General features: G+C 40.1%; 1 protein-coding gene across 2 annotated transcripts in view; it reads left to right on the forward strand.

The window, feature by feature from the left end:
- Positions 1 to 15,854, forward strand: part of NTRK2 (neurotrophic receptor tyrosine kinase 2) — a 196,306-nt gene that overhangs the window by 107,928 nt on the left and 72,524 nt on the right. For both annotated transcript variants that reach the window (XM_063422391.1, XM_063422387.1), the window contains one exon: positions 6,523 to 6,711. In XM_063422391.1, the coding sequence (XP_063278461.1) occupies positions 6,523 to 6,711 (189 nt within the window). The remainder of the gene's footprint in view (positions 1 to 6,522; positions 6,712 to 15,854) is intronic.

The raw sequence follows: 15,854 nt of genomic DNA on the forward strand, positions 1-15,854 counted from the left end.
TTCAATCATGCAGAAAAATATAAAAATCTACAGCAAACATGGGAATGTCACAGGACAAGAAATCTTGTGTAATTGCTTTTCGGATCAATGTATTTAATTAGTGAAAAAATATACCCCTCCCAAAAGGAAAAAGCAAGAAGATTCAGTATGGCCTTGGAATTTAGCAGAGGTTCTGACTGATGTAACATACGTTCACTGTTGTGCTTTTAACTTGATAGTGTGCTGTTACCATATCTTGGCACAGACTGGTGAACTAAGAGCCAATATTAGTGCAAGGTCCATTGAGAAGCCCTCCCAGAATCAACATAATTTTTGGAAGAACAATATTTATTAAAGTATCACAGCACACAATCATCTCTGTAAATGCTGCTTTTCACATGAACTGCTTCCTAACTATGGGAATACACAAGACAGAGAGTCAACCAGACTTGATTAGCATAGCTAGGTTGATAACCAAGATGCCATGAATATTGCATATTGCATTGGGGTGAGCAAAAGGTTTGCTAAGGATTTAACATCATGAGGGGTCCTGAGGTGAGTAGTGAAAGTTGCTCTCAACAAATTACTGAAAAAAGGGGACCCCAGACCATATTCTGCCCTGGTATAGCACAGTTCCTTAATTTCTGAGTGGCCCAAGGGCTCACACTGTGGATTCCCCCTCCTTGGGTCGAGTCGCACAGGTGCTACAAATATTTCTGCTGCACTATCAAAATCTCTGTCCTTAAGGGCTGTCTTTTTTATCCTTAACCAGTTGTTATGCATATTTGAAGGGAGTAAGTCCAGATCTTTTTCAGGGCCAAGGTCAAAAGACTCCCTGTCACTGCTAGAGTCAGAGTCCCCATAGGCGATCAGCGTTTGGCGGCTCTGGGGTCGCTGGTGGGATCCTGTTGAGGCTGCAGCTGGCAGCTGGGCTCCATCCCTGGCAATCATCAGGGACGGGGAGCGGGACCTGGGCAGGTTTCGGTCTAGCACGGCCTCCGGGGCCATCTCTGCGGTAGGCTGGCAGGCTGCCTCGCTCCCCCCCTCTTTTTTAATTGCTTTCATGACCACCCTCCATGCAGGAAGCAGGCGTAGCTCTGGCTCGTGGCCAGGCAGTGTAGCCAGGTCGTAGAGCTTTACGCCGACATTGTCCCAGTAGCGGAGAGTAGAAATAGAGGAAGGGGTGGTATCGGGGAACATGCGTGACACCCATCGTAGGAGCGACTTAACATCCTGCTTAAGGATGGGGGATCCATGCTTGCTCAGCAAGCGTAGCATGGTTTCATTAATGTCTCTCTCATCAGACAAGTCCTGTCCCGTACCTTGAGTTCCCCTGGCTCACCTGTCACATCCAGTGTACAGATGATTGCGGGCCCAAACGCGGTTCTCTCACCGTCACGATCAGTTCCAGGGGCGTCACCAGTTGCCAGCAGATAGCCGGTTCTTCTCCAGTTACACAGAGCACCAATTTTTGGCGATTGATTGAGAGATGGGAAGACTGATTCGGTGATCAGAATTCCATTTTACTAACGTTTCCCAAAAGCTTATATACTATTTCAAACAGGTTAATAATTTCTACTACAATAATCAGGTTAAAAATCACACAGAAAACTCATGCATTTTACAACAATTCTTTGCTTGCAGAAGTTGATTGAATCTTCTCTCTTCCCGTAAGCAGGTTTAATCCCATCTCCTGTAATTTTTACAGTTCTGTTTGTTCCTGCCATGGCATCTTGGTTATAAAACTAGCTATGCTAATCAAGTCTGTTTGACTCTCTGTCTCGTGTATTCCTATACCTAACAGTTGAGTAAATAGATGCATCCTTGGAAATACACAACTCCAACCACAAAGTTAAAATCGGGGGGGAAGTTGTGGTATTTTATTACCCTTTTTGTCTTCCAGTGTGTCTGAGGTATTCGTAGTGACCTCAGGGATAATTGGAGTGATGTGTGTTGCACAGAAATGTGTTGTGAAAATGTAGCTCCAACAAACAGCAAGGTCTTGGTAGCATGCATGTTTAAACTGCATTAACTCTGATGGTGATAGGAGCATAAGGAACCGTAGAATACAGTCATAGAATGGCTTGGGTTGGAAGAGACCTTAAAGGTCACCCAGTTCCAACCTCCCTTACTATGGGCAGGGACACCTTTCACAAGGCCACGTTGCTCAGAACTCCATCCAGCCTGGCCTTGAACATTTCCAGGGATGAGGCATCCCCAGCTTCTCTGGGCAACCTGCCTCAGTGCCTCACCACCCTCATAGTAAAGAATTTCTTCCTAATTTAATCCTACTGTCTTTCAGTTTGAAGTCATTGCCCCTTGTCCTGTCACTGTATGCTCTTGTAAATAGTCTCACTCTATCTTTCCTATAGGCTCCTTTCAAGTACTAGAAGGATGCAATGAAGTCACCCTGAAGCCTTTTCTTTTGCAGGCTTCACAATTCCAATTTTCTTAGCTTTTCCTGTAATGAAAGGCTGTATATAATAATGATGAATCTCCTTCACCTGTTCAAAAATAGCAGCACACCTTGAAAATGATAGAATTAAATTCTATTTCTTAACCTAGGGGAAACCTACTTTTTTTCGCACCACCAAGCTAAAGTACAGTGCAGACATACACTGTTCAAGAGGTAACACAGTTCTCCTTGGAATGTGCAATAAGTGAAGTTTACTGTTTCTATCTGTCCCCATACTATGTGCTGAGGATAATTTCCTGCCCAGTTTGGGGTAATAAAACCATTTTGGTTTTATTATAGCTCATAAGTTTTAAATAGAATTGGTTTTCTTTACATATCACAACTTTTTTAGGGAGTTCTGGGGTTTTTTGAACACAAAAGGCATTTTTCTTGAGCCTAGGTGATGCAGATTGGACAAGTCTTTAGCTTAATATCAAACAGAAGAGAAATCCATCTCCGTGGTGGATAGCCCACATCTTCCCCAAAGCAGGCTACAGATTCCTGTCTGGCTCCAGCTTGTATTAAGAAAAATTTTCTAAAAATGAAATCAAGGGAAGATTCTTGGCAGCACACAGGAAGGTGGAGGAAGTCTATGGAGTCTTCTTAAAAACTTAAGCCAAGTATGAATCTGCTCTTGGCAATAGCTAATGACTACTGATAACCCATGAGTTTTGCTCCAACCTATTACATTTTGTCTAAAGTTTTCAGATTTCAGGTGTAAAACAAAGAGCAGATTTTTTGAAAACCAGAGCCAGTAGTAGGTGACTGAGTGTGGTTACCGTACTTGTTCCACATTTGGCAAGTAATTCAGTGGCCACATTTCATGTGGATGAAACCATACTCCAAGGTGCTCAAGAAATTACCCTTCATTTTGAGCACAAAGGCCATTGAGAAAAGGGCAGCTATCATTTCTTGTCAGGTGATAGTCTCATCTTGCATCCTGGAAATGGTTTTACATTACTAGAATATCATAGCCAGCTGCAGGTTTGTAGCTGTAATGTGGCTTAGTGCACTCAGTTAAATGTAACTTTCTGATGAGTAGATAGTCTAGCAAATAAAGAAGTGTGGAAATGGTCTATGTGGAAGTTTTCTCACATTGATGAAAAGGTCAGGAATGGGGAAGTTTGAAAGGATGTGAGCTCGGCTGCCTCTGATACACAAAAAAAAAGTCTATCTGGTGGGTTCTAATTGTCTTAATTAGAGAAGAAATAGACAGGAAATAAGATTTTTGAATGCAAACAACTATTCCCTAAAACCATTGCATGAACAGTTTACTTCTAATAAGAGGGATCACAGAGTGATATAGCAACAGGGTTCCTAGGGTTGAATTTTTCTACCAAAACTGTTTTATACTGCCAGGAATTGGCCTGAAAATCACTTTATTTCCCAGGTTTTCCTCACCTACATCAGAGAACTGCATATACTTGGAACCTGCTTCATACCACACAGAAGACTAGCTTTTACCAGTTAGCCTAATTGAGTAGATTTACAGAACAGTTGTCTGCTTTTCACCTGCAGCACTGTGCAGCTTACACTGGATGAAAACAGTAGTTCACCATACAAAATTGCATCTTGAAGTACTGCAGAAATGATTCAATGAATAGACTGAATTTCTGAATTCTAGACACTTTAACGTCTAGAAATGCGTAATGGTCACTTTTCCTCGCCATCACTGCATGTTTGATGGAAGCAAACAATGACAAAAGAGCCTCCTCCTGCGCAGGAGAGAACAGCAGGACTGAGAAGGACCTGAAGACATGACTGTACTAAGTTTCAGAGCTGAGAAAATGTTGCTATTTGCAGTGAGAGAAGGGATTTGATCCTCATACTAAAGTATATTAGTGTAAAAGTATTTTGCTTTCCCAAAAAAATACTAACCAGACTGCTTTTTTTTTTGGGCAGCAAGTTGAGATTCAGAAAGTTTAGCGATGTAAGGATGGTATCTACCAAAAACTGAATGCAGTTTTAAATGAGTTGCACTCTTAATGTTTGTGCAAACAACTCTCATCCATCTGAAAAATGTGTTATGACTTAATAAAAGTATTGGCTGTACCACCTGAGTGGCCCATTCCCACAATTGTTAGTCTCTGCCCTTGATTACAGAAATCTTCACTAAAAATTCTTAATCCTGGCATCTTTCCCAGTAGAGTCAATCATGTGGGGATCTGGGTGATCAAAAATGACAAAACCAGGCTTGGTTTTTCAAGTATTTTGCTTGATAAATTGCAGAGATCTAGGCTTTACTTACATTTGTCATCAGTGACTTTCCCATGAAGTGCCAGGTATTTGAAAAATTACTTCTAGTGTTTCAGGCTGAGGGGAAGTACTTTTTCAAACTATGAGAACATTTCCCTCATGCACCATTAAACCAACTGGGGAGAAAGAAAAGCAGGACAGTGGTGTGAATATGCTTTTGTCTCAAAATACAGGGATGAATAGCCACATGCCAGAATATTTAAGTTTTATTGCTGTGAGCCATGCCGTGTAATGATGAAGTGGTTTTGTTAATGATACAGTGAGCCACAGAAGAGTAGGAGTTTCTTTAAAGTTGCCCTTTCTTTGCTGTGCCTGGGGCTATCCTTTTCATCATCTGGCTCTTCAGCTCTGTGTCTTGTGCAGTGGATCTTGCTTGTCTCCTCTCATGTCCTCAGTAACGTGCGTACAGAACCTGCTGGTGGTCCCTGTTCTCTCTCTCCTCTGCATTCCCTACCTCTCCTGCAGACACAGATGCCATCTACACTGTGGGTTACTCAGTTCTCTCTTGCCTCTGCAGTGTTCCTTCTGTCCAGACTAAAGCTCAGTCTGGGAGTCCAACATGTTGCAATTGCTTTTATTGTTCTCAGGGTCTTCTCTTCTGCCCCCTTCTTTGGGAGGACATTTGTTCAAGCTGTTGCTGCTACCCAAAGGCTAAATGCAGCTGGCTAAAGATGCAATTTCAGAATGGGCACTTCCAGAAGGTGTTCTTTTCCATCTGTTTCTAGCATCATCTTTTGATTGTTATAATTAAAAGATGTGAATGTCATCCCAAAAATCTCAGTTAATGTGGATGGAGAATGAAATTAAATATATGTGGTCTTTGCTGTCTTTTCAATTAGGTGATTGGATCTTTGCTGCTAAATGGTGCTTCTGGTTTTCTATGAATACCGAATGTAAACTGGATGAAGTAATGTGGAATTGAAGTGGCACAGTTAGATATCAAGGGTTCGAATGTCATCTGTGCTGATTTGCTCTTAGTTCAAAGGCTCAGTTCAAAGAAGTGGAACACTGTGCTAAGCAGGGTTTGGTTTTTTTTTAATCCATTTACATGGTTTTATCTCTGTGGCACTTTCATTAAAAATACAAAGCATGGAATGAAAAAAACAGAAACTGTCACTGAATTACTGTTCACAATAGACCTTTTTCTGGAAGGTGACTAGATAAGGATATGGCCTGGGGAGCCAGTAGAATGTGCCCTGAACAGGATGAGCCTCTCTGCAGTGACTGCAGGTTTTACTCCTGTACTGTTCTCAGCATCTTCTCTGTACCTCTCTAACCATGCAAATTGTTCCCCGGACTTTGGTCCTGAGCCATGTTTCTTTCAGAAATTACCAGCTTCCCACATCAGGATGAGCCCATTTGCTCTGTGTATTTTGTCTTGTTATATATAATGCCAGGTAGTGCAGGCATTCCCTGGATTTGTGCTGTTACTGCTGTGTGCTTCAAGTAGGGCATAAGGCAAAAAGGTTAAGGTGTGTATTCCACAGCTTATTTCTGAGAATTAAAAAATTGCTTCAACAAGTTTTGAGATCTTGCATAGTGACAGACTGTGCCAGGCCCTGACATTTACTCTAGGTGATATACAAGTACAAAACTTTGATTTTATTCCAGTTCCTAATAGGAAAAAAATCCAAGGTTCTCCATCTGCACCCAGAGATACAAAATTTTTGAGGTAAGGTCAACAAGACACACAAAGAGAGCTGCTGACTATAGGAATGGAGGACAACTGGTCAAATAAAAACAAAATTTAAAATTAAAAAAAAAATTATTACTCATCTGAGGGAAGAATACCATACACTAGGTTACAAGAAAATCTTTGTTTCTAACTCTAGGTCCTTCTTCAGTCATCAGCAATGATGATGATTCAGCCAGTCCCCTCCACCACATCTCAAATGGCAGTAACACTCCGTCTTCTTCTGAGGGGGGTCCTGATGCAGTCATCATTGGGATGACGAAGATTCCTGTCATTGAAAATCCACAGTATTTTGGAATTACCAACAGTCAACTCAAGCCAGATACCTGTAAGTACAAACAACTATGTGTTTCAATCATTCATTTTACCCGTGCAAGTGTTGTGGCTCCTTAACAGTTCTATCATAACAAAATACTCTAAATTCCTGGGAGTGGAATGGTGGGGTTAAAATATGTGCTGTTTACTAAAGGTACATGGATGAACCGCTTTACCTCTGTCTAAGCCAAATTCAGCCCTTGTGACAAGGCAATGAAGTGAGCAGTATTATGCTCAAAGCCTGATCTATATTTCATCCAAGTCACTGGTAGCCTTTCCATTGATTTCAGTGGTCTTTGTCCAGTCCTGTGCCCTGAACGTATTCTTGGGAGAAAATAAATCTTGGATCAGAAGAAAAAGTCAGTCTTGTTACATATGCACTGTTTTTCATCATATCAGTATCACCAGATCATATAATCAGATCTTATTAACATAACCTAACACTCAAATCTGAGTATTTGTAAAGTTGTAAAAATGATGAGTTGAAACTTCAGTTCTTGTAATTTCCTTGTACAATTCAACCTTCACAGACAGAAATTGTTTTCAATGTTTAAAAGCAGAGCAGAAGAGCAGAAGGTTGCATGATGGACAATACATGTCACACACAAATTCTTTCATGATCAGTTAGTAGCAAGTGGAATGTAAAAAAATATGAAGAGCTAAACATATTGAACTATGAAGAGTTAAAAAAGAGTGTCACTCACTTCAGATGCTGCTTTTCAAACCTAGTAATAGTTTCAGAATTGAACATGTGAAATGCTGGGGTTGGAACCAGTGATTAGCATTAATGTACATAACTGAAAAAATACCTAAAGGATATTGTGGTATATAGTAACTCCACTGCTTACCATTTCTCATCAGGACACTAAGGGTTCTCTAAGGGTTTCAGAGAAGGTTGTTCTGAAGTGTCCCTGAAAGTCTCAATTGTTTCTCTGGGAAGTCACTCTAGAGATTCCCAGCATAATTACTGAGCACTGGGCTTGCAACTGAGAGACAGTACATCCTGTCTGTATCCTACCCTGAAAGATAGCAGGGTGATATTTTCTAGCACAGAGTGTAGTATGGAGGCTTACTGGCAAGGTTGGAAGTCTTTGCCTCCAACTTTGAAAAGTTTAAATGCTGTAACAGTAATCATTTTTGACCTGTGCATGACAACACACATACATGAAATGAATGCATAACCTCTAACTCTGCAAACAAAGACTGATGCTGAACTATCCACTTAGCTTGTGAATAATAATGCTTATTTAGATCCAAATTGTTGCACTAAGCACAGTCCAGAAGGATGGTCCTGCAACGAAAGGTCTTTTCCTGACTTTTTATTGTACATCCCTGATGTTCACTATTACTATAGCTTTTTTGTGTGGCACTATTTTGTGGCTAGAAATGCTGTATTACTCCTTCTACCAGCAGATAATAACAATCTGAATATTCTGACTCAGCATATGCAGTGGGATTATGAGGAAATCACTGAATTGGTGATGCTTGATCAACGTGAGAAAAATGTTATACAGATGCATTCTGGTTAGAACATTAATTCTTGTGAAAAATAGAAGCTGCTAAAGAATCATAAATGGGCAACATCCCCAGTAGTGCTCCCTATTGTTATATAAAAGTGTATCCTTTTAAAAATGAGGCTACTGTACCTCAGATCCCAGCTGCACTGGACAACTTTTAAATTCTTGAAATAAACATCAGTAACTGCAGAGTTTTAACTTCATCATTAATGGTGAAGCAACATACATGCTGTTCTGGGGAAAAACACAAACTGCACTAAAATACAGAATTCTCTCACATTTAGTAAACTTCACATTAAGTACAGACATATTCAATCATGACTGACTTGTGTTAAGTAGCTCCTGATCCTAAAGATATGTAAGTCTGTATTTGGTTTCGTGAGCTGCAATGAAATCAACATGGTGTCAGGGAAATTAATCACAGTATATGAAGTTCAGTTGATGTATAAATGCTTGTAGGATATGCTTCAGGACTTTGCTGTGGTGCTCTGGCGAGGTTTGAGGGGCTGATGCTCTGCATTCTGCCACATTGCCACTGTGGTCCCAGCCTTTGTGTTTTGGAGCGGGTGGTGGTGGTGGTGGTTTTGCTTTAGCAGAGAGAATCAGGTAAACTATGGCAGTGTATAAACCAAGGCAGATTTCTTCAACCACACTGAGCATCTGTCCAATTAAAACGTGTAATTGAAATTGTTTTGTACAAAAATGGGCTTCCCAGATATAATTTCACATATGCTCTCTTTCTTTTTTTCTCAGTTGTTTATTATTACAGAGCTGTGCTTGTCCTTTTTTAACCTGCCAACCTCCTCCTGGTGTGTATATCTGGAGACATACATACAAATAAAGGCATTTATAAACTTTTAACTTAAGTAGCTATTGTACCTTGTTCCTGTATAGAATAATACCAGCTCCAAATGTCATCTGGTTTCTCATCTCCAGGAAGATAGTTAACAATTATGTTTATTTCCTATCTGATCTAAGTTTCATTGTTCACCAGCATTAAATCCGACAACCACTGACAGTCATGGTGGAAAACATACTTCTGTATTTAGCATATGTTGGTCTGTGGAAAGAGGTGAGACATCAGGCTAGGTGAAACTGTACACAGATTCTATTGCAGTTTTCACAGAAATGAAGGAATACTTTCGCTGTTAGTAGCAAGTGGAGTTTCTTTTTTATTACCTAATTAGGCCATATTTTGATTTATATACAGAAAACCATTTCTGAATACAGTGTATCAAGCTTCATTGCAAAGAATTAGAAGTGCATGTGTTTAAAAGAAAATTAAAAAGTTGATTACAATCAGTGTCATTTGAAATTCCATCACTGTATCTTGTAATTTGGTCCTTTCACTACTGAATAACTAAATCCAAAGTGATGACTTCTAAAAAGTCTGTCTCAGGCTGAAACTTTTCTCCTCTTAAGATACAGCCCTCAGGGTGGAAAAAGCAAACTAGTGAAGACCAAAGACTCATCAGCTTCAGTGATCAGGTTCCAATCATCACTCAGAAGGACTGCATTTCTGTCATTTCAGCACAACACTTGTCTCTACCTTTAATTGATGTAACAGTAGAAGATTACATCTTCCAGCTGGGATTGGCTGATATTTACTGCTCAACCACCAGTATTTCTCATTGCCTCGTTCAGCATGTGGCTGTCTGACATGGTATCCCAGAGCTCCTGGCTTTTGCTTTCCATGCCATGTTCTGTTGGTTGCTGCTGGCTGGTGGGTTCATCTGCCACTCCAACATCTTGAATATTTTCACCTTGAGATGATACAGTCTGAGGTACACAGACAGGTTTCAGACCTACCAGACTTCTGGTTCCTTTTTTTATGACTTCTTGGTTTCTTTATATATGAAAGCAGAAGGTATGTCTCATTTGTCAGTTCTTGTCAGATAGTGAAAATTCTGATTTTAGATGGGTGAGAGAGCCAGAAGCCTGGGCATGCTGCAGTGCTCTTTGCAGTTAGGGCATTATAAACCGGGTGTTGTGTTAGTGTCCACCTGCAAACCTCTTGCCTGGGAATTACCAACAAGGTTCAGTCCTTGCTGTTGAAAATTGAGGTGTAACTGTAGAGAGGTAAAATCACCAGGTCCATAGGCCCTACATGGATGACAAATCTTGCAAGATCTGTGTCCCCTGAAATCAGCTGCACAATGTAATATCTTGGGGGCATAGATCCTACCCTTTTCTAGATGGTCAGCTTCACTAATCCTGTGAACTGCTACAGACCCTAAGATACTTGACATTTTCATTAATATTATGGTATTTCAAAGATTAGTTCTCTCCACCTCTGCACAGAAATTGTAGTTGCTGAAGTTACCAGCTAAGCCTACCAGACCTGTTAAAAGAGGACGGAAGAAACAAATCGATTTTCTCAAGGAAAAACAGTGGACTTTCTTTACCACTTAACTTGCAGCCCAGCACTTGGAAGGTATCATTCCATGACTGCTAGATTTCCGTGATAAATGGTGGAAATGCAGTCCATAAATAGCACAGCTGTGTTGGTAGAAATGTGAAAAGCCAAACCTGAGGAGAGGTCACAAAACATCAATGGAAGTGCCCATGCTGAGATTCTTAGGGCAGAACTTGGAAAAGAAATTTCTTGCAGGTGGTTTTGGGATTTTGAGAATTAAATGGTTCTCTGAGTCTTCCCCCAGTAGCTGCCACCCCTGCCTCACAAAGTCACCATGGTTGTTTGGGTGCTACTAAAAGGAAGGTTAGAGCTTTTCTCTTTAATTAAAGGATCTGTAGGCTCATGGTTTGAGGCCCCCTACAGTTGAGAAATAGCTACACTGACATCAGTTTGCAATTGCCAGCTAATCTGTACTCACAACTTACTCCATTTTTTTTTGTCAATTTCATCGATTTCAGTGTTGGAAAAGAGCATACTGTACTGGGCAGGCTTATTGATTAGTCAGTGGATGGCTAAGTGGCAAGATGTTTTCAGTGACTGGCCTTATAAATAGCCATTGCATTTCAGATGATGTGGTGTGGATTGTGACTTTCATATGGGAAATTTGGGTATGTTCTTGAGAGAGTGTTAATATTTCATCTATATTTCTGTATTTTCAGATTCTGTTCTTTCAAGTGTAGGAGTCTGAATATGCAGTTTAGATAATAGTTATTTTACTTCCAGTTGGCGTCCATTAGGGAAAGTCTGAAGCTGATTACAAGTTGGCAGAAATAATTTTTCTAAATTAATTTTTACTTATTTTGCTGATCTGAAAAAATGAATTTAGCCCATAGTTCCAATTCCAGAGTAAATTGCTAATTGCATGTGCAGTGCTAATTTTAAAGGCAGAAATTTTGAGAGCACCCCTCTTTTATCCCTTCTGAACATTGAACTTTTCAATTTATGCTTAGGGATTTTCATTTGCATTTTAGGGATTGTTACATCATTTCCTTAAGGGTGACCTCAATATTTTTCAGACTCTCCTTGTTATTTAGTTATATATTTCTTTTTAACATATTCATAGCCAGATTTTGTGTGCTCTCATTAGTCAGGAAAGTTGCAGCGGTGCTCTGCTTCAGTCTACCACCTTCTTTAATGATTTTTGAGGGAGAAAAGAAATAGGACAGTTATTCTTATCGTTTTATTATGACTCCCATAGTACAGGTTTTGTCTTTAAAGCCATAGGTCTTGGATTCTGATGATGATGTCAGATTTCATTTTAGGATGAAAAAAATCAGAAGAAGAGGTTCAGAATGTGAGGTAGACCTCAAAAGCCTGAGGAAACAGAAGACAAAATCTGGATTTTTTTGTTCTGTGTTTATTATATTATTTTTTGTTCGATTCATTACACTCTTTTTAAATTCAGTTCTGATTATTTGGGAGCATTTGAACAGGGCAGAAGGACACGAGTGTGCAGGGCTGGCCCTTGTCTGTCTCTGTGGGGAGACAGCCCTGTCAGGGCCACCAAAGAGAGCAGAGGGGAGCAGCCAGACACTAGGGCCTGCTGAGTTGCAGTTTCTCTATGAGGCTGTTTGCAGAAGGGTGCAGCTAGTTGTAGTTCAACACCTTGCTGTTTTTCACAGCTCTGACCACTTACACCTTACAAGGCAGTCTGGCTTCTCCTAATTTTGGAGCATATTGACAAACCTTCTTCCCAACCCTTGGATCAATATTAGTGAGCCATTCAATATGAAAAAAGAAATAGTTGTCTGCTTTTCCACGGTAGGTGCAACAAAAAGAAGAGCTGTGATCACCTGGTCTGTATTTCTCTGGCATCCTTGTCCCAGGAGTCCCACAGCAGAGCCTAAGCTCTCACTGCCAGGTCGGGACATGACACTCTGGTGAAACAAAAGCTGCTGGCAAAAATAAAATTCACCAGGAGAGTCTCTGTGCTGCTGGGAGCTGACAGGCCACTGACCCAGAGCAGCATATGTGTCTGTTTCTGGGTGCTGCTCATCGTGCACAGATAGTGTCCTTTGGAAAGTAGCAATGCACAAAATGCAGACTGCCTGCTGCAAATGCAGTCTCCATTTGACTTTATTCCAGACTGTGTCTGTCACCCTACATTTTCCTACAGTCCTGGGGAATAGGGGTAATGTTTTGCCTAACATTATAAGGTAAAAAATTAATCGAGTTGGTGCCTGTGCACAGAAGGATTGCCCGAGACAAACATTCTGTGAGCATTTCCATCTCTTTTGAAAGGGTTTTGTATTTGAGTGACTACAAAAAAAAAAGAGTTGCTGTAGTGTTTTCTTAGCCAGCTAAGCCCTGAGGCTGGGGATTTTCCATCAACTCCCAAAGCTTGCAGTGCTGAAAATTTATAAGCAGCTCATTTTCCTATAAAAGACACTATGACCTCAGCCATAATGCAGAGGAGCAAAACTGATGAATCTTAGTGAAATCCAGACCAGGAAGAAAAACCTCTCTGTCCAAGCAGAACTTGTCATTCCTGGCATTCGTTGTTAGTTGTGATTGTGAGGTTTAACAAGGCACTCACTTTGGACTCCTCAGATGCTGAAAATGAAAAAGTTTTTATATACTGAAAGCCAAACATAGACGAGGTTGAGATTACAAGGAGGAGTATAAAAACTATATTTACTTCTTGTCCTGATACTACTGTTTGTTTTACTCTGGAGATATTTTATTGGCTGGATAAGGTTATAAAGATATATGAAGTTATATTTTATTATTTTGACTAAATACTTTTGTAGTTTGCCTGCATGTTTTAATCCCTGATTGCAGGCACCATTTAAAATGTGTGTCTTTACAGTTGTTCATCAAGTCACAGGTGTGTCAGAAATGGCAGCGGTATATAGCATTGTATTTCTATTAGTTGCATTTGACTTTTTTTTTTAACTGGGAGAGATTTTTCTCCCAGATCATAGCATTCTGAGTCTCAAATATTTTTACCAAGAATGTGGTCACTTATTTCCTTTGCCCAGCTAATAAAAGGTAATAGGGAATAAATGCATTTTAGTGAAAATTAGATACTTTTACTCCTGCTGCTCATTCTGTGACTTAATAAACCTGCATTTTTCTGTTTTCCAGTCAGATGGAAGAAATTCTTCCAAAGGCAGAAGGCTTCAACTTGAAAAGTGTGGGATTTTGCCTCATTAAAATTTCAGAATTTGAAAGAAAAGCTTATAAATTTCCTTATTTAGTGTTGAGGTGAACCCACACAATCACTTTTTCCGCAGGATATAACTTTTGTAGCAGTCTTGATCTGTCCTCAAAATCCATTTACATCTAATCAAAAAAGGAAGATATCATGCTCTCTACAAAATATTTGCATTTCATCACACAATGTTTTTCTGTGATCCAGATTATTCAGTAAAATATTTTCACGGAAGTCCAAATGCTGGAAGTGCAACTTCATGGAAGAGCACTTTTGACTCTGATCTCTGTTTTGTGGATAGCACAGGTGTTTTACCACCTGAATATAACAGCACATGAAACATACTTCAGGGTAAATAGCAGATGTTAAAAGGACATCTGAACAAAGAAGATCCAAAGTATGCGTTTCAAGACATTATATGAGTCAAGACAGTATGAAACATGTACTCTTAAGGACGTTTCCAGTGTCAGAATTAAGGAGAAGCCTCAATTAAAGGCTTTAAATTGCTTAAATTTGTCAGGTGAACTTCAGATAAGAGCACTGTTCTTCCTCAGCAGAGCACTGAAGTACACAGTCTTCATCAAGCCCAACTATGGGCTTCAGTCAAGGAGCACACTTTATGAAAGATAAGTGAAATTAAACACATGTTCAAACACTCCCTGCAATTAGGTTATCAGCCAAGGTGAAAAATCCAATGTGTTGCTTTTACTGTAGTGTAATGTCCATGGCATTGCTACATTCAGTTTGTCATTTGATAATACATCTGTATCAGAAATATGTATAGTGTTTTGTCACCAGAACACCTATCGAAATCTATAACATGTAAATGACAAAGAGTAATTTATATTCTAATGATTAAGTTATGCTTTTCAGACTCGGCAAACTAGGTTCTTTGGATGTTGATTTTCTATACACAAAGATGTATGGGTGGTACTTAAACTGAATGGGGGAAAAAACAGGTAATCTGTTCTGAGAACATCCTTGTCATGAGCCTATGCATGGGAGTAGTAGGATTTGGCCTTGGATTTATCTCTTTGTGTAAGTGAAAGTTCTGGCTAAATGAGAAATAAACCTCCCAGGGAAATAAGAATAAAATGAGAACTTTTAAATCTGAGAAATACTAAAGTATGAGAAAGTTAGAAATAAATAGCTTTGTAGCCAAAATTATTTCCTAAACCCTGCTTCTAATTTTCTTGAATTCATCACCAAGCAAGTTGCATCATTATTCGGAAAAATGTTTGTGCAAAAATGCAGTTAGCCCTGAGCACAAACTCAACTGAAGATGGGTTTTGGGAGAAAATTATCAGGAGTACAGATGACCACAGTAAGCATTGGTTAAGACAGAGTAGTATTTTTTGCAGTTACAGTGTGATGAGCCATGTTGCTTTTCAGCTGTGTGTAACATCTTTACTGCTCTCTCCAGCAGCTGTCTCTGAGCAATTAAGGCTGTCAGCGCTTTGAGACTGACATTTAAGAGAAGTTTAGCAGTTTGTGTCCTTAAGGACCATGTGGTTGTCTTTGCAAGTCTGCAGATCCACCACAGGTGGGGAGGCTCTGGATGGCCTGTTCTGCCTGGAGCCATCAGAACTCTGAATATATGCAAGCCCCTCATTGTTTCTCTGTGTGATTGGGGGTGTATTGACTTGCATGGCAGCTCGCACCCACCTGGAGTTCACCTGCTCAGTGTTGTCCCTCCCTTCTCTACATCATTTGTACTCTGGCTACTAAATTCTACCAGGGAGCTGCTTTCCCTACTGCATGCCACTGGAGATGAATATGAGGGCTGGGATGCAGAAAGCTTGAGCATTCAGCTGCGCTTGGGTGGTCCCAAAGCTTTTTAGTTCTGCAGCCTGTGCAGCTTGATTATCATCTGTTGTGAGGAACCTTTCCCAGCAAAAATGCCACTGAGGTTCATAAGGTTTAAGTATGTTAGTTTTGATTTTTGCTGGGAAGCTCCTCTACGTCTCAGACCTATCCGCGTCTGTTTTACAAGCATAGGGTAGACCAGCACAGTTTGGATCTAACAGACATTTAACATTTCATCAGAGATAATAGTAACACAGGTGGCA

The sequence above is a fragment of the Prinia subflava genome, chromosome Z (genome assembly GCF_021018805.1).
Source record: "Prinia subflava isolate CZ2003 ecotype Zambia chromosome Z, Cam_Psub_1.2, whole genome shotgun sequence".
Taxonomy (NCBI): domain Eukaryota; kingdom Metazoa; phylum Chordata; class Aves; order Passeriformes; family Cisticolidae; genus Prinia; species Prinia subflava.